Raw genomic sequence first — 19,286 nt, forward strand, 5'->3', positions numbered from 1 at the left:
AAACGTGAATTTTGTAGATGATGGCATGGCTCAGAGAAGGCAGAAGGCTGGGCATCCCTGTAAGAGGTCCCCTGGCTGTGGTGGCAGTTCCAGCCACTGCGCTGTCAGCACAAGCATCTCTCCATATCCCTTCACGTTATCTTCCCTCCGTGTCTGTCTCCAGTGCCCCCCATTTCTCCAAAGCACATCAGTTATTTTTCCTTTCCTTATGGTCTCAGTAAAATTTACATTTATTTATTCCTCGTGAGTGTGTGCATATGCATGTTAATGCAGGTATACCTCTCTCTCTCTCTCTCTCTCTCTCTCTCTCTCTCTCTCTCTCTCTCTCTCTCTCTGTGTGTGTGTGTGTGTGTGTGTGTGCCCCAATGCATGTGTGGAAGTCAGAGAACAACATTCAGGCTTTGGTTCTCTCCTTCCACCATGTGGATTCCGGGGACTGACCTTCCTGTCAGGCTTGCTAGCAAGCATCCTTACCTGTCTCGCTGGTCCCTAACATCTCAGCATACCTTGACTCTGTCCCCATTACCTCCTGTAAAGTGCTCAGAGTAGAGGCTTCGGCTCAGCCTCTTTTGTGTGTCATGTTCGGGGGAGGGGTACAGTTCAGAGCGTAACAACCTGTGATGAGTTCTAATATACCGGCTGCAGTGGCTCATGGCTGTAATCCCAGCACTCTGAAGGCAGAGAACAGACCAGGAGTCCCGAGGCTAGAATAAGCTATATGATACCCCCTCTCAAAAAAACAAAAACACCGCTGCCGCTGCCACTGCCGCCACCAACCCCCCCCCCCAAAAAAAAAACAAAACATTAAAACAGTAGTAGCAGCAGCAACAAGAACAAACCAACTGATGGAGTACCAATTATGTAGAGACTCTGTCTAAGGACCACAAGGACTCATCGGTGGTGCAAAATTCTCCTGCCTTGTCGGGCTGGCCTTCTTACGGAGCATGAGTGTCAGTCAGAAGGATTTGCTCCTGGTCTCGTTTCTATCCGCCCTTAGGAACTAGGTGGGGATGTGCTCTCTGTGCTAACAAGCTGCTGCCCCGAGCACCTGGCTTCCCAGTTAGGCCAGTGCTAAAGTCCACAGCTTGGGGAGAGTGCTGCAGAGCTGGGCTGGATGGACCTGCACACGTGGACGGCCCTGCGCTTGGCTTCCATTTTCTTTTAGGGGAACAGAGTGTATTTGTATTTGCTTCAAAATCATCCCAGGCCATTGGATGTTACCTTTGCAATTTTCCTTCCTTCCTTCCTTCCTTCCTTCCTTCCTTCCTTCCTTCCTTCCTTCCTTNTTCTTTCTTTCTTTCTTTCTTTCTTTCTTTCTTTCTTTCTTTCTTCCTTCCTTCCTTCCTTCCTTCCTTCCTTCCTTCCTTCCTTCCTTCCTTCCTGTGCTCCTTTGAGAATATAGCTCTGTCCTCTCTCCTAGGGGAGAGATGCATCTGTAGACGACAGGCCTTTGAGTGGCGTCTTCGGGTAAAGGAAGGGCTAGCTCCTGGACTCTGAATGAAGCAATCCTGAGGCTTTCCAGGAGTTGGAATCGCTACTGACAGTTCAATATACATGTCTGCTCCCACCCCCTTCTAATTCATAAAACGTCATCAAACAGGATAAGGAGAGAAAACACGGCCTGTGAGTGTTTTTAACTCTCTTTAAATGCATATGCTTTCAATCGAAATTTATTGGTGTGTAATTAATAAAGTATTACTGGTTTCCAAATTACACTTTGCCAAACAATGGAAATTTCCTAAATAACTGGCAGGTAATAATAAAAAAAAAATTCAGTCACTGACAGCTTGTCACAGTTGAATCTAAAACCTAGGGGCAAAATACATATATTCTATGTAGTTTCCATTTCTAGACCCTGAATTTCTAAATTCTTCCTTATAAAAATTTAAATTTCTTTTCGTTTTGAAAGAGGAGACCTCTAATTATTGATTTCCTTATCTTATAATCTCTTAACAAATTTGATATTCACACTGTAGGTAATTAATAAAGTAGCTCCTTTGATGGTCAATATGTGAAATTAATTTAAAGGAATTTGAAGGGTTGGAATTTGAAGGATTCCTAGAATGAGGAACACATCCAAGGCCTTAATGTCTTCTTTATGGAAGGTAGGTGAGAAACACTTCCAGAATCAAGTTGAGACTCCTTAACACGTTTAACAGCTTTTAAAAGAGAAATAGGGACTGACTTTGTGGACACAGTAATTAACTCACATATTACATGGTGAAAAACTAAAGTTAGTATATAGAAAACAAAGTCATGCCTGGGCTCCTGGAACTCCTCAGGCAATGGAAAAGAAATTCAACATGGACATTCATCAAAGCATTGTCCTGTTGGGAGAGAGCCAGTCACAGCAGCTCCGCCTTGGGAGCCTCACACAGACTCACAGCATCTGCTTCCACACTGATGTTTTGGCGGGATCTCATGGGGTTCGGATAAGTCGCAGGCCAGATGGGCGCCATGTTCCTCAGCTGTGGAGTGTTGGACGTCCTGTGGAGTTGTGGGTTATGAGTTAGTGACTTGAATCGGACCCTGTTACGTCTCTTACAGTCGGGAGCTTCCCGTTTTTCCACGGGAGCCAATACTGTTGAGGAAGTCAGAGACACCTCCCCCCCCCCCCCCGATTTCTCCTGTAGGATGATCTGACCAAAATTGGTTTCAGTTTCCACTCATTTGAGCGAGATGGAGATCCCTGCCATGAGGAAGGACTATTCTTAGGGTAGTCATTCACTAAATGGCCTTCTTCAATGTTTGGTGTTATATTTGAACCAAAACATATAGGACCACTTGACAAGGGTCCTCATGTCAACATTCTATTGGACTGGAAGCAGATTCAACACGTTAGTCATTTTAATTCATTTAAATTGGCTTTCTCCTGAATTCCAGGATCCAAAATCAACATGCTTGTCGACTGCAGAGAGATGGGGAGGCAGGGTGCAGTTTCACACCCAGATTGGCCACGAGGGGCAGGAAGAGTCAGGGGAGGCTGTCTGAACGGGGAGACAGCACAGTAAGGTTTTGATGCGAGTAGGAGACTTAGTTTCTCGTCTTCTACTTGTTTTAGTGAGATTCTCCTCAGATACGTGTTTTGCACAGAAATTTGTAAATTGTCCAAAATCAAAATTTCTATGATTATTGTCCTCTTGAGCCCCGAACCTGGGTTGTTGAAATTAAAAAAACAATTTTTTTTTTTCCTTTTAATCAGAGAAATGCTGTAAGTCAAGGTTACCTACATCCAGACCTTTGTTCTTATTTTGCTTCAGGTTTAAAAGTGCATTGGTTTTTTTTTTTTTTTTTTTTTTCCATAGGTTAACCAACTGGTATGTGACCAACCCTAGCCTTGTAAGGTCTAATGTAATATAGTATTACCTACTGGACATCGGGATACCTGCTCAGTTGTGTATCGTCCACAGTTGTGTATCGTCCATAGTTGCTATCACAGTTCACCATCAGAGCTGGCCAACAAGCCCTAGACGTGTTTTACAGAAAGCTCTCGCCATCTTGGTGGTGCAGGCCTGTAATCCCAGCATTGGGGGCACTGAGGCAAGCGGGGTACTGTGAGTTTGAGGCCAGCTACCGAAACTGACTGTGGACTAAGACTCTTGACGTGTTCTCCAGCTTGAGAAAGCCGTTGCTTTCAGAGTAAGGTATGGTGGTGCCTGCATGTAATCCTAGTGTTTGGGAGGCTGAGACAGGATGCTCAGGAGTGAAGGGTATCCTGGGGTACATAAAACCATGATTCAGAGTTAAAAAGAAAAGGTTTGTTTATGCGTTTATTACGTTTCCCTTTCCACGTCTATTTTAATGTGCCAAAGAAAATCAAGTGTACTTTACTGTAATGGAGACACTAAAACGCTGTGTGCTTGCAGGGCAGTCTGAATATGATAGCATGTTTGAACTAAATAAGAAAGAGCGCTAGTTGTGCATGCTTCCTTCAAGCTGTTTAATCTATGATGGAAAATCTCCCCCGGAATCTTCTGGAATGACCTCCCGTTTGCCTCTGTTCCAGCTGTTCGGAGCCATCATACCTCCTGGCTTTGAACCAAGCTCCCTGCAAATTGGACTCTCCTGTCAGGGCTCTAAAGCCTCCACCAGCTCAGAGCACACTCCTCCTCCTTTCCAAATGGAAGCTGAGCCTCATAATCTCCCATCATTCCCCTTACTGAGGTTGGAAACTTCCACTCAGACTTCTTGGACCAGAGGCGGCAGGCGGAAGAGGGGAGCCAAGCGAAAGGGTAGAGCTGGCTGAGCTTCAGGAACCAGGCACACTCAGCCTCAGCTAGGAGGTGCTGTGCGCATCCCTGAGGTTCATGGCAAGCAGGTGCCTGATCGCAGCTATCGCAGCAGCTATCGGTTAGATCGCAAGGCTCCCTGGGAGCTAAAGGCTTGCAAGCTGATGCCTTTCTCTAGCATCTGGTGATGGTTTCCTAAAACAAAATGTTATCGAACTCAACACTCCTTTTCTCCTTCCCCTCCCAAGTCAGCATGGTTTTTATAAAAGCAGCTCTTAGGGAGCTTAAAAAGTGATGGGTAATTTTCTCCAGTGGGTGTGTGCTCTGTTGGGACCCAGGCTCTCCACTCACCAAGTGTGTTCCCTCAGAAAGGTGCGTGGAGGTCAGGGAGGTGGCTTAGTTGGGAGAGTGCTTGAAGCACCCCCCTCCCCATCATTTTACTCTTTTTACCCCCTCTTCTTTTCCTCTTCTTCCTCCTCCTCATCAAGTCTTACCCACTTCTTCATGGGCAGGTATAAGAAGGTATGTTGGGAGTGGTCATTAAGGAAGTCCTCAGTGAGACATTGGGATCAACTCCCTTCCCCCACGGCAGAAGGGGAGGTGCAAGAGCCAGAAGACGGGCAGAGGGAGGGCTGCGAAAGGCTGTCCCCTTCCGCACGGGCCTGTTGCTGCACAGACACCGCAGGTTCAGTACAGCCCAGCCTGAGTGGAGACTCCGCCGGTTTTGCCTCTGCTCTTGAAGCCTATGGAAGCGACTCCTTCAAAGTACAAAAGGCCAGGCTTATGGGTAAACCCTTCCACTTCTGCAAACCAGAAGCACTGTGCCCAGGGTCTAAAAATGCAAATGTGTGCGTGCACATGAGAGTGTGTGTGTGTATGTGTGTGTGTGTGTGTGTGTGTGTGTATGAGAGTGTTTGCGTACAAGTGTGTGTGTATGTGTGTGTGCACGTGCATGTGTGTGGATGTTGAAATAGAATCTTGAGCTGAAAAGAACATAATAAACTCCTGTGTACTGTGTATGAGACCCTGGCTCCATGGGATCCCCACTTTTTTCAATGCCTGTGAACTAAATGCCTGTGTGTGCGTCTTGCTGAGGCACAGTGTTCTCGGCATCTAAAAGGCGGGTTTTAAAACATTTTTCATCAGGAGACCCTTGTTCTCTTTAATTTTTGTCCTGTGTTTAATTAATTGTCCTAGGGCTCTGGAGCGTGTTTATTATTGTGCCATGCGTACTTTGCTTAAAGAGGCACAGACAACAAGCCACCGTGGAGTTCCTGTTACGTTTGTGGAGCAGGAGGCGAGCAGTAGCTACACGAACCCGATTCAGTCAGGACATCCCTTTAATGCTCGGATCCACAAGCCTTAGGGAATTAAAGGGAAAACCCGTGAGCTCACCCTGGGACCTCAGTGGTGAGATTGCATATTGGCTGTTGGAGGCAGGAGAGGGGCCACATTCAATTTGAAAAGCTGTTTCCATTCTCGGAAAGATGCAGAGGGACTTTATTTTCTGTGGCCTTGCTTTTACCCCTCATAGGTCTCACACAGAGACCTGTCTATGAAATCAGTAGTGAAGTGTTAATTCTGTGCTCCATGATGAGATGTTAGAGTAGAGACCTTGACAGAGCTGGGGGGATAGACTCCACGAAGCAGGCGTGTTGGTGTAACTAGGTAGCTGAAGAGGCCATAGTTCACAGTTCTTGCCTTCTGCTCTGGTGACACAGAAGGGAGAGAGGCTTGAAAACATTCCTGGCATTGAAGCAAGCGCTGTGGAGACCACTCTTCCTCGTGACAGGCAGCTGCTGTTAAGTTGTCCAAGTGCCCAAAGCACATATGCATATAGTGGTGGCCACAGCTCGTGATATGCACAGATAGGGTTACATCACATTCTGTTCACTGCTTGTCGTTGTATGAAATGTTGACACCATTTCTAGGTTTCCTGAAGAGCTTCTTAGAATCCCTGCATTGTATAAAGCACCCGGCATGATGCCCTGCAGCTAGGAGCTCTCCCAGGTCCTCCTCCTTACCTGCGTGTTTCCACAGTCTACCCGCCACACAGCTAAAAACATCCTTGGACTTGGAATTGGTTCCTCCTGTTCTTATCTACCTCGATTGCTCTGTATTAAAATTCATAAAGACCCATAAATTATCAATTAGATGTCATTCCGTTGGTTATTTTTAGTTTCTTACTATAACAGGCATACATACATGTGTTAAAAATTGAAGTGGCATGCATCGTAACATGTACAGTAAATCTTCCTTGCTCCCAAACAGTTGCTCTCTCTCAGAATAATCACCGTCAGTGCTGTTTACACATGCACCGTCCTCATTTATGTTCCGTTTTGTAGGCCATTACGCACTTTAGCTTTGTGTGTACGATAGCTGCGAGTTGAACTCAAAGCCTTGTGTATTTTAGGCAAGCGTTCTACCACTGAGCTATATACCCAGCCTAGCCCAGCTTCTTCCCCCCCACCCTCCCAGTGTTGGGGATTGAAGGTAGAAATTTATGCATGCCAGGGAAGTGTTCTGCTACCGAGCTGTAACCCTTGCTGTCCTTGCTGTCTTGGGTAGGTTTTAATGCCAACTCAGCACAATCTAGGGTCTCCTGGGAAGAGAGAAGCTCAGCTGAAAGAATTGCCTTGATAAAGGTAGCCTGTGGCCACGTCCGTGAGAGATTACCTTGATTAATGATTGACAGTGATGGCCCAACCCACTGTGGGTACCATCTCTAGGCAAGTGGGGCTGGGCTCGATAAGCAAGGAAGCTGAGGAAGCCACAGGACAAGCCAACGGGTAGTATTCTTCAGTACTCGGTGGTATATATCCACGTGTATTGGGTGTGTTGGAGTGTTTGCCCATGTGAATGCATAAAGGCCTGAGGAGGGTGTTGGCTATCTATCTCTCCATCACTCTCCGTGTGGCAGGGGTCTCTCTCTAACCCTGAAGATGAAGCTAAGCTGTTTGTCAGTAAGCCACCACCCCGTCTCTGCCTCTAACAGTACTGGAGTTAAATGACAGAGGCATGTTCACCCAGCTTTTTGCTGGGACCCGAACCCAAGTTCTCATGCCTGTACACCGAGTGTTCTTACCCACTGAGCCACCTCTCCAGCCCCACTGCGCTTAAGCACAGCACAGGGTATTTTAATCTCTGCATGCCATGTGGCTGATTCAGCCTAACTGAGGGACAATGTGGCGTCAAATGTTCCTCCCATAGTATTTTGCATGTGTACAAGTGTGTTTGTAGGCTGAATGTCCAATCGTGGAATAACTGGGCCACGAGAGCATGCCCATTTAACATTTGATAACATCCAGTTGCCCTCAGAGGTTTTGAGTCAGTTTATGTCCCCCTCTCCCTTCATATGTGAGGTTGTCTGGTTCCCCCACACCGTGACAACCCAGGTGCTGCTCAACATACTCGCAATTACAGAATGCGTCTTCATTGGGCCTGTCGAGAACTGCGCTAATTGTGATCTCCGGGCACTCTTCTCGCTGTGATTTCTAACCAGGACTGTCACTAGCAGGTCAGATGAGAACATCCTCACCCGGTACAGTGGCAGCACTCATAGCCAGCCTGAGGTCAGTTTCGCCTCTTGAGAGATACTCACACAGTCACTTGCAATTTATTATCTAGCACTGCAAAACGGTTCTGGTGCTGTGTTGCCCAAATCATAGAGATTCAGCTCAGGGATGGTGAAGATTTCCACTGAACCAACCCATTTCCCACCTCTGAGTTTTCATCTCTTGAATTAATGTCTTTCTTTTGGTATGTTAAGGTGTGAAGGATGCGGAGAACTTTGTAAGGTGCTTTTTCATTGGCTATATTTGATGCATCATTTTCAAGGCAAGGCTGGTCTTGACTAACTTTCTCTGGAGAGATGGCATGTTTTGTAATTTCTTAAGAGTTGGCAATTGTGGATTCTAATGGTGAGAGTGACGTGCGACTCTTTGCAATTCTTTGAAATGGTGTGGATGGTAAGCAAGATCACGCAAGGGGTTATGCAGGGAATTAGAATAACCACGGAATCAGCAAAGCAGGTTATCACTGCCTCTTGGCTTTGTTCTCATCACTGGGATGCCTGTGCATCCCAGAACTTCCTCTGCAGTGCCTCAGGAGAGTTGGGTCTCAGTGTCTCAGGCACTGTCATGTCTTTTAAATTCCATTTACAGTAGTCAGATCTGGTTTGGAAAGTGTGGTCCTTGAAGATTTAAGAGGGTGTGAGGGAAACTCACAGCCTTAAAACTACCAGGTTTGTTTGCTTGCTTGCTTGTTTGTTTGTTTTATTTTATAGTGTTGGGGCTTGAACTCAGGGCCTCACACATGCAAGCTGGCAGTCTCCTGCTGAGCGGCATGGCTGGCCCACACTAGTGGTCTATTCCCAGAGAGAGGGCTCATCCAATGAAAGTGCTCTGTATGAAAGGGTGTTAACCTGAGTTTGCATTCCAGAACCCACAGAAAAGCCGGGTGCTACTGAGCATCCATCATTCCAGTATTCCTGAGGTAAGATGGGAGGCAGAAGACAGGAGGCCCCCTGCAAGCTCTTGGGTCAGCTAGCAGCTAGCCTGATGTACACAGTGATCAGTAGAGACCCTGCCCATGAACATACCTGAGGCTTTCCTGGGAGCTACACACACTGTATGTACTGTGTCTGTGCACACTACCCACTCACATGAAAACCAAACGACAGCTCCCCAGCTCCGGATTGTCCCCAAATCTAACGTCACCTGAAATGCACAGGCACACGATGAAGGCCGGTGGGGGCAGATTCTCTGACTTGTTGCTTGGTTCCTAAAGACTGCACCAGTGGTCCATTCTTGGTGTGTGGGGGTGTGCCTTGGGTAGTGGACCACCATTTCTGGGTCCTTTTATTGGCATACAGTTGCAAGTAGTGTTTGTCTCCAGTGTTTCACAATTATAAATTAATAATAACAGCCCATTAGAAATTACCAGTGTCGTAAGTCCCAACTCCTTTGGGCATCTTAATAAAAATGATAATTAAAACCATAATTTACAGTAAATGGGGACACGGCCCAAGCACATCCACAATATGGAAGAAATTAAAAATCTCCAACCAGAAAGAATGTCCCCGGCACTGTGGAAGAGTCTGCCTTGTTCTCTGAGCCTGTGTCCTTGGCACCTTGTCAGGGCTTATGGTTCTACCTTCCCACCATGGAGTCTTTTGTGCCTGTGGAATCTGTGGGCAGCTCTGTGCTTGTCTCTGTGGCCACCTGCTCTGAGCACAGACCCATCAGTGTGCTTTCCGTCCATGCAAACAAGTGGCTAGGCTCGCCCGTGCTGCCAGGGAACCACCAGTACCTCCTGGATGCCCACTCCAGCCCAGATTTAGACAGTCGCCATGCTTTGTGGATTTCTCCAAGTGTTTTTCTAATTCACATATTTAGCCACTCAGCACCAGAGAGTTCTTTGTCCCTGCCTGACTGATCAAAGCGCTTCCCTGTCTGTATGACTCCTTCATCTTCAAGGCCACTGGAAGGACTTTAATTGGATAAACAACAGTAACTCACAGTGTTTCACTTTGTCCAGAGTTTTTCCTCAACACCCTCTTATCCGTTGGTGTGCATGGCTCAGTCTCCATTCCTGTCACTACATTTCTCCTGTGAGGCCGTCCCTGATCTTTTGTCATTCCTGGTACCTTTTTGTGTGCCTGCTTTCTTCTTATCTCCTTCAGTCCTGATGTGGTTCTTGGCCCATGGTTCCTACTGCCACACAGTGACACATTCTGACGCATTCTACATCCCGTCAAGTTGACAATCAATAATAACCACCACAGATGGCTGGGTATCCTGCGCCTGCCTATATTCCTAGCTCTTAAGAGCCTGAGACAGGAGGATCATGAGTTAGAGCCCAGTCTTTGCATCAAGAACTTGGCTCAACATCAACAACAAACAACAGCAACAACAACAACAAACAACAGCAACAACAACAAACAGCAACAACAACAGATCTGGATGAGCCATCCCTCCAAGCATGTGGTTCCTGGGAAATGCCAACAACGTGGTAGTTCTCTGTGGTGACCTGAGAGGCAGCTAATTCAGTTAGGAAGAAAAGGGCTTACATGGGAGGTGTGTCTGCTGGAAATAGCGGGGTGGAGGGGTGATAGTGGGGGGGGGGGAGGAGGACTGAGAGGATGGGAAGGGTGGACAAAGACAATGAGGCAAATAGAACTGTTTGTGTATTTGGTTTATTCTGTAATTAGCTATTGTAATTTCTATCCCTGAGAATGGAAACTAATGTAAGGTAAGGGGGCATTTAGTTTTGGGGGTTTACATTTTCTGCCTTACCTCTTTGTATTTAAAACTGACAACCTGAAACCATGAAGTATTACACCCCCAGGGCCGCTCAGCTCTTCTGACCGGATCTCCTATAGCAGATGCTAGGGAACCATGCTGCCCGTTGTTTAAAAATGCCTTCCGTTATTTATTCTCTTCATTTTATTAGCGTTAAATATTCTCCGCACCCACTGGCTATCTCCTCATGGTTAAGCTGCTGCAATTTAAACATTGTCATGAAGTTAATTTTTTATAAGATGAATCAGGTTATTAAATTTAGTAAGCCATTGCCTTCATTATTTTGCACCAACTTTGGCCCCACGCAGGATTGGCTTAGCACTACTACATTTCGCTAATTAAGCTGGCCATCAGCCGCGGTGTTACGAGCTTGAGGGATGCTGTCCTCATGGGCTTTATTCAGGACTTAGCAGTAGGTAATGTTATTAAACTTTTTTTTTTTAATTTATAAAACTCCATACTCTGGAGATGTGGTTTGCTATAAACGTGTTATTGTCCTTGCTGTTAAACCATCATCTTTTGAAATATCCCTCCCGCTTTGTTTTCGCTCCAAAGGCAGTTGTAAAGGATTAGAAAATGGACTTGTCCCCGTAGCTTTGAGAAGTCGGCTAGCCGTGTGTGTGTGTGTGTGTGTGTGTGTGTGTGGCTCTGTTTAGATAAAGGGAGGCGTGAGGTTCAGAGAATAACTTTACAAGTCACAGAGACAGATGGCTTAGCTATAGCTCGAGCCAGGTCTCATGTGAGGGAGAGAAGGCACATGCTCGCCCCTGCAGCCTGTTGCTGACATCAGGCCAGACGCACACAGCTTTCAATAATACAGGCTCCTATGCCGTAGGTCACTTTGTCAAGTGAGATAGTGTAACCTAGGAAAATAAAAGGTGACAGAGACGGTTCTGTTTCCCGTTTCCCTGCAGATTTCCAGGCAGTGTCATTCCAAACGTCATGAGCAGTATTCTGACAGGGCTTTACTATTTAGTCTTTATTTATTAAAAAGCAAGTTATGGGATTATTAGGGTTGCTGTCTAAGAGAAGGTGGATTATTTCAGAGCTCCACGGCATTGCAGCCCATTAGCAGGCTGCATGAACCATCCATTCCTTAGTGGCTGCTTCTGGGATGCAGAGATGACCAGGTGTGGAGACAACTGTTTACTGATCATCTGAAGAGCTGACTACAGCCTCAGCATCTGCCCGGCCTTGCATCGCCTGCCTTCCTTTCCACCCAGAAATAATGCAGTTGCTTTAGGGTACCACACACCTTAAATTTCAACGCTCAGGAAGGAGAGTCAGAAGAATTGGAGTTTGAGGCCAGCCTAGGCTACATAGCGAGTTTCAAGCCGTCCTAGGATATATAGCAAGAACTTGTCTCCAACAAAGCAAAATGTTTCCCAAGGACTGCCTGGGAACTGCGCTTTCTATAACTGATTTATATTTTAATATCATTTACACGATTTAAATATTTCTGTGGTGGTGGTACACGCCTTTATTCCTCAGCACTCAGGAGGCAGAGGTAGGGGGATCTCTGTGAGTTTGAGACCACCCTGGTCTACAGAGAGAGAGTTCTAGGACAGCCAGGGCTACACAGAGAAACTCTAAATGCGTACACACACACACACACACACACACGCACTTCTGGTCATTGAGTTGACATGAAAATTTAGGAGAGATCTAGGTTTTGCCGTTTTCTCAAAGATCTTATGGGCACATCAGGTCCAGGTAACAGATGAAGGTGTTATTGGCCCATTGGTGCTGCCTGCCTGCAGATAACAGTGTTCTATCCACCTTAGCGTCTAAAATGTGGCATTTTGGAGGCTGGGACATGGCAGGTGGGTAGAGGTGCTTGTTCTGAAAACCATTGTTCAGCCTCAGAACTGAAGCTCAGTCCCTGGAGCCCACAGTGGAAGGAAAGAGCTGACTTCTGAAATTTGTCCTCTGATGCCCATATACATACATGTGTGCATCTCTACACACATCCGTGCAACAATGATTAAAAGAATAAAACATTCTCCGATGTCCACATACATGCATGCAAGCACATATAAACACATCCATGGATTAGTAATAAAACATTTTTTAAAAAAGGAACTGTGTATTCGCTTGAATTCCCTGTAACTTTAAAAAGTGAGGTACTGGGCCTGGAGGGATGGCTTGGGTGGTTAAGGGGGTTTCCTCTTTTCCGGAGGACCATGGTTCAGTCCCTAGAACCCATGTTAGGTGGTGCAAAACCACAGCTAACTCCAGGTTCATGGTCTGTGTGCACCACACACATGAACCATGTCCACGCACAAATGCACATACACAAGCATGTATGCATTAACATAAAATGTATCTATGAAATACATATCATTTTGCCATTCAGAGCAGTGGCTGGGTTTTCACCTCTAGGGCAAGATTCATTCTTTCCCCCTCTCACCCTGTGCTTCTCCATCTTCATGGCTTTTTCTTTTTAGGTGATTTTGACATGTGGACTCAATATCTTTACACATGTAGACTCTTTACATATGTAGACTCTCTCAATTTTCTAGTTTATCCTTGTGACTTTTTTTTTTCAGAAGTGTTTCCTTAGGAGTTGCCTTTTAGACCTCATGAATTTATCATCCTAAAGTAGTCGAACATTTCACAAAATCTTTTTAGGGTTTGTGGGTATGTATGTAGTCCTTTTAATATTTTCATCTAATTTTAACAGTGTGTTCGGATGGTTTGGAGAGGACGCTCCACGAAACCACCATTGCAACTGTACTGGCTAGTTTTGTGTCAACTTGACACAAGCTGGAGTTATCACAGAGAAAGGAGCTTCAGCTGAGGAAAGGCCTCCACGAGATCCAGCTGCAAGGCATTTTCTCAATTAGTGATCAAGGGGGAGGTCCCCTTGTAGGTGGTCTCTGAGCTGGTAGTCTTGGGTTCTATAAGAGAGTAGACTGAGCAAGCCAGGGGAAGCAAGCCAGTAAAGAACATCCCTCCATGGCCTCTGCATCAGCTCCTGCTCCCTGACCTGCTTGAGTTCCAGTCCTGACTTATTCAGTGATGAACGGCAATGTGGAAATGTAAGCTGAATTAACCCTTTCCTCCTCAACTGCTTCTTGGTCATGATGTTTGTGCAGGAATAGAAACCCTGACTAAGACAGCAACTTACATTTATATTTTAAAGATGTTTCTATTTTTATTTCATGCATATGAGTATCTTGCATTATATATATATAATTATTATATATATTATATAAACATATATATAGAAACATAAACATATATATATATATATATATATATATATATATATATATATATATATTCAATAGATCAATAGAAGGTATTGGGTCCCTTGGAATTGAAGTTACAAATAGTTGTGAGCTGCCATGTGGGTGCTGGGCACTGAACCTGGGTCTCTGTAAGGGCAGCCAGTGCTCTTAATCCCTGTTTATGTACTTTTGCATTATGTTTATTAGTGTAAGGGTGTGGATGTGTGCACATGAGTGCCTTTGCACAAAAAGGCTAGAAGATGACATTGGATCCCCTGGGTCTGGAGTGACAGGAGGTGCTGAACTTTGTCCTTTGGGAGAGCAGCAAGGGCTGTCCATCTCTCTTTCTCTCTAGCTCCCCCTTCCTGGAGATCATAGCCATACTGTTTTCAGCCAGGATTTCTGATAGAATGGTGGCTTGTGCGTTGGCTTCTGTTCTTCTCTCTTCTGGCCTTTCGTGACATCTGGTTCTCTTGTGTGTCTCACTGTTTTAGGCTCCCATTCCCGAGATTTTACATGAGAATATGAAATAGTTGGAGGGGTAATTGAGGCTCAGCATGGCAGGCTCCGTCCTCCAGAGAGCTCACCCTCATCCCTTGCTTTGTAGTTAGATAGGGACAGGCCACCTTCATCCAGTCAGGAACCTAAATGCCTGAGGCAGAGCTTCCTTAAAGGCTGGCCTGACTCTGGCTCTCCTGTGTGACAGTAGCCCTGGCATATCTACCAGGACCCTTCCTTTTGGATCCTGGGCTTACATTCATATCTTTCTCTGCCTGTAAGGCACAAGCTTAGCCAGTCTTCTGTCTCTCGTCCACTGCTGTAGAACTAGAAAAGGACTTGAGTGACACCACATGGTCCTGCTATGTGCTGCCCCACCTTCCCAAACCTTGGCCTCCAGAGCTTGTAGCATACTTCTATGATATTTTCAGAGAAGGACATGTGTATGTGTTGCATGCATAGGCCTGTGTTCCCACATAGGCACATGCCTTCACACACACACACATACACACACACGCACACTTCTTTGTGTGTCTGTATGCCTCTGTGTGTGTGTGTGTGTATATATATATGTGTATGTGTGTGTGTGTATATATGTGTGTGTGTGTGTATATATATATATATATATATATATATATATATATATATATATGCTTAGATTATTTTCTAGCTGTTCTCACCAGGAAGGTAAGAAGGAGGGCCTAGGATACATAGTCTGCCACAATTGCTGGATTTGTAAGTTCTGGAAACACCCATCACAGAGTAGAATATGGGGACCTCATTAAACAAAGGGTCTAGTCATGCTTGGTAGTGAAGCAACTGGTGGTGGCCTGAACTCTCTTGTACTGGGCCTTCATCTTTAAAATAGCTGTCTTTGTTAGGGTAGCTTTCTCACATCTTGCCGTTGGCCTTCTCGGTCAGCAGGGCTCTGCTGTGCATCTAAAGTAAGACAGTTTCTCTGTCTTGTCAGTAAAGCCACTAACACTCCAGTGCACAGTCTCGCCCTCTGAAAATATCTCCTGACCTGTCCCAGTCCCCTGGGGCACAGAATTGCCTCTGACTGAACACTACTCAGTCTTGTCAGTGCCGTCTACTGTCCACTGTCCCTTCATGACCCACACATTGACTCCAGCATTGTTTCTAATGTGGACTTTTTCTTCTTACCACAGGGTTCGAGACTGCCAAGTCCTTTGCCCTCCATGGCGCGCACGTGATCCTGGCCTGTAGGAACATGAGCAGAGCCAGCGAGGCCGTGTCCCGAATTCTGGAGGAGTGGGTAAGCGAGCTTGGCTGCTTTGTTTCCTATCTGTCAAATCCGAACGTACCCCAGATGGAGTGCACGGAGGTTTCAGCGCAGCGCGTACAGTTCGCTGCTCTTGGAATAACATCTTTGCTTTCCGAGTCATCCTCACGTTGTTTACTGTGTGAAGGGGAGGGTGAGCGAGACGGTTATTACCCATGCGTTTGTTTATAGTTCACCGCCAGTGTCACTTGCTTTATTACAAGAATGTTTACTTATTTAAATCTTTTATTAAGAGAAATGAAATGCCCATGGATACCATTGGGATGTGTATGCCCACGCGACATTGCTTACCTGCTTCTGCAGTCATTCGGTTGTTTTCCTTTTTATGGGTTTATACATGGATGTTCTACATTTTAGTCATTTTCATCCCTGCTATTGCCCTCTTTAATCCCTCCTTCTCCCACTAAAGCCCTTCTTCCCATGGGTCCACCTTGACTTCCTGAAGCTAGGGGGTAAGCCATGCAGACAGCAGGGGAGATGGCACTGAGCAGTGACAATGGCATGTCCAGACACAGAAGGACCGGCACTAGACTTCAAGGGTCCTCAGAGAGTCACAGGGGAGTGGGATGGTAACACATAGGTGAGTCTTGTTTTCCTGTGGAAAGAGGGTAAAAAGTAAACGTCCTCCCTGAACCCTGAAAGGTACACATCTTTAATTATTTCTGTGTGCCCCTCCAGAAAAAGGTTTTGAATGTAAGCACGAGTACACACACACACACACACACACACACACACACACACTGATCCGCACTTTGATTGGCTCATCTATTACACTGCATCATCTTTCTGTGAGGTGAAGTCTAAATAACCTTCGGGTTAGGGTTTTGCTCGCTAGATACAAAGAGAAGGGAGAAGGAACTTTAGTTTTGGCTCGGGTGGCAGCCTAGAGCTGGCCCACCCCTTTGCTTTTAGACTGGTGAGGAAGGAAGCCAGAAGGAGGCAGAGAAAGAGAGGGTGGTGGTGAGGGAGGGAAGGAGGGAAGGAGGGAGGGAGGGAAGGAGGGAGGGAAGGAGGGAGGGAGGAAGAAGGGAGTTGGTGGGGGACTAATTGGGGCTTCCGTGTATCCTCTGGGATACCTCATGCCCTGGTGGCCTATATTACTCAACTAGGCTTCCCTCTCTAATTTCCAGCACCCCCCAGCCATACCACCCGATTCTGTATCAATCAGTAGACTTGCCCATCCTGGAAGTCAGAATCTTTGTGACCTAATCTCATCCCCCACCCCCCTGCCAAAGCTCCACATGTGACCACTGCTGCATCACGGAATAAGCCTTCATATATGAACCCTGGGGGACACTGTACCTCCAAACCATACAGCTTCATTCTCTTTAACAGTTGCATACTATTCCAGTGTGTGCTTATGTATTAGGTTAACTAGGGTCCCGTTTGGGGTGCGGGAAGGTTGTTAGCGTTCTTGTGCAAATACAAGTGACACAGTGTCCTCTATCGCCTGCATCAGACTTTCTCATCAATTCATGTGAAACTAGGTCTAAAGTGTGTGAACCCTCTTCAGCATTTAAGTCTATGACTCACCCCTGGGCCTGAGCCTTAGCAGTTATCTCCTCTCTTCACTGGGTTACACATGCAGGTAACGTTTCGGTGACCCAGTTTTCGCTGCATGTCCATTCCTGTTGGTTGTGTGGGATAGCTCACCTGGTGTCTCGAGGATGGCTAGACTTCTCAGATCTCACGTGATTGAGTGATGTGTTGGAACGATTCCATTGAATTCAGTGGTTCTGCCGTTAGCACACTGTACACGGATATTAACGTCGGAGCTGCTCTCAGAAGTGGATGGTGTAGCTCAGTTGCTTTTCATCCTTGACCTGATCTTTCTCTTAGCCTGCACCACAGATGGGAACAGACCGATCTGTAGCTATTCAACTTTGGTATCTTAAATCTATTTATCCTCCATTTCATCTATTTATCCATTTATCATCTATTTAAATCCACTGTCTATCTCTCACCTACCAGTTCTGTATTATCTGAATCTGTCTGTCTGTCTGTCAACTATCTATCTATCTATCTATCTATCTATCTATCTATCTATCTATCTAATGTCTATATCTATCTATCTATCTATCTATCTATCTATCTAATGTCTATATCTATCTATCTATCTATCTATCTATCTATCTATCTATCTACCTATCTATTATCTATCTATCTATCTATCTATCTATCTATCTATCTATCTATCATCTATCTGTCTAACTATCTACATATCTGATATCTATCTAACATCTATCTGACATCTATCTATCCATCTATCATTTGTCTGTCTACCTACCATCTATCTATCTGTTACATATTTGTCTTTCCATTTATCTATCATCCATCTCTGTTGCCATCTCTCTTGTTTGTTTGTTTGTTTTTTTCCAGGTAGGATCTGACTGTGTAACCCAGGCTAGCTTTGAACTCACAGTAGTCATCCTGTGTCTGTCTGCTGAGTTCTGGAATTATAGGCATGAGCCACCACACTGGTCCTGATTCCATTACCATTTGATACACAGAGGCAGAAATTCCTGGATCTACCTCGGACAAGTCTCTTAGAACATCTGGCACATCTCTGATGAAGAAGGTTTAATGAGATAATTTCAGAGACTCAGCGTGTACTCTCTCCTCCCTTCACGTTATGCCCTAACGGCGTCCCCGTGAGCCAGCTTCAGATGATGGGAAATATCACTATGGCATTTCACCGGACAGTTTCCTGATGTGGAGTAGCAATCCTAGAGGAATGATTATCTGGAAACATTCAAGTTAGGGACATGGGAACAGGAAATACCAGCAGAGACAAATGTGTCTCTTGCAGTTTCACACACTGCAGTCACATCCGGGAGGGTTTGGACTGTAGAAACTCAGCCCTCTGGTCGTATCTCACCAGTGCACTTGTTTTCTGGGTATTTCTCATCCCCCCAAGATGGTGATTACGGAGGCTCAGATTTAGCACTAAAGCCTGGTTACCATTTCCTGTCACTGCCTTCCCTGTCAGTGCAGCGTAGAGACCCAATACTGTCACCTTTTTTATGTTTGCTCCCACACACCTCCCCCACACACTCAGCCTTGACATTGCTGGTCTAATTTTCTTCAGACTCCTCCTGATTTCTCGTCTCTACACAGGGATCTCATCTGCTATTTCCGTGAGGATCTGTAAGCCAGCTTGAATGTGATCATACTTCACCTGGGGTGGACCATCTCTGTACTTGGCTGGGGATGTAGTAAGACATATTGCCACCCTGTGGGAGGTTCTGAGTGGTCCAGAGTTTCTTGTTGCAGCAAGAGCTCATTCAGAAGTCCCCGGGCATTTTGGCTCCATGTTGACCTCCAGGTGCCAAGGCTCTGTCGGCATCTTTAGCTCAGCTCTGGAGTTGGAGTTGGTTTCTTCATCCACTCGGCTTGTTCCACCCAAGGCTTTCCCATCCAAGTTCCGCTGCACCTTCCAGGATCTCCATGTTCCCAGTGCTTCATGTCTGTGTCTTGGCCTTTTTTTTTTTTTTTTTTTTTTTCTCAATTCTCAGTGTTGGGGCAGCTGACTGCCCTCATTCATGGGATTTCTGTCATAGACTGTGTCCAGGCATGGCCCATTACAATAAAACAAGCCTAGTCCTCATTTCACAGAGGAGCCAAGGCACACGTGCCAAAGAAAGGCAGTGCCCAGAGCCACAAAGCTTGTGAGCTCAGGGAAAGGGCCCTTGCTTATGCCACCTGCCTTGAAGGTCAGTTG

At 45.8% G+C, this 19,286-nt stretch overlaps 1 protein-coding gene across 1 annotated transcript in view; it reads left to right on the forward strand.

Annotated features, from left to right (window-relative positions):
* Positions 1-19,286, forward strand: part of Wwox (WW domain containing oxidoreductase) — a 912,809-nt gene that overhangs the window by 32,087 nt on the left and 861,436 nt on the right. Inside the window, exon 5 of the mRNA XM_021220309.1 lies at positions 15,432-15,538. Coding sequence (XP_021075968.1) covers positions 15,432-15,538 — 107 coding nt within the window. The remainder of the gene's footprint in view (positions 1-15,431; positions 15,539-19,286) is intronic.

Source organism: Mus pahari, chromosome 20 (assembly GCF_900095145.1).
Source record: "Mus pahari chromosome 20, PAHARI_EIJ_v1.1, whole genome shotgun sequence".
Taxonomy (NCBI): Eukaryota; Metazoa; Chordata; class Mammalia; order Rodentia; family Muridae; genus Mus; species Mus pahari.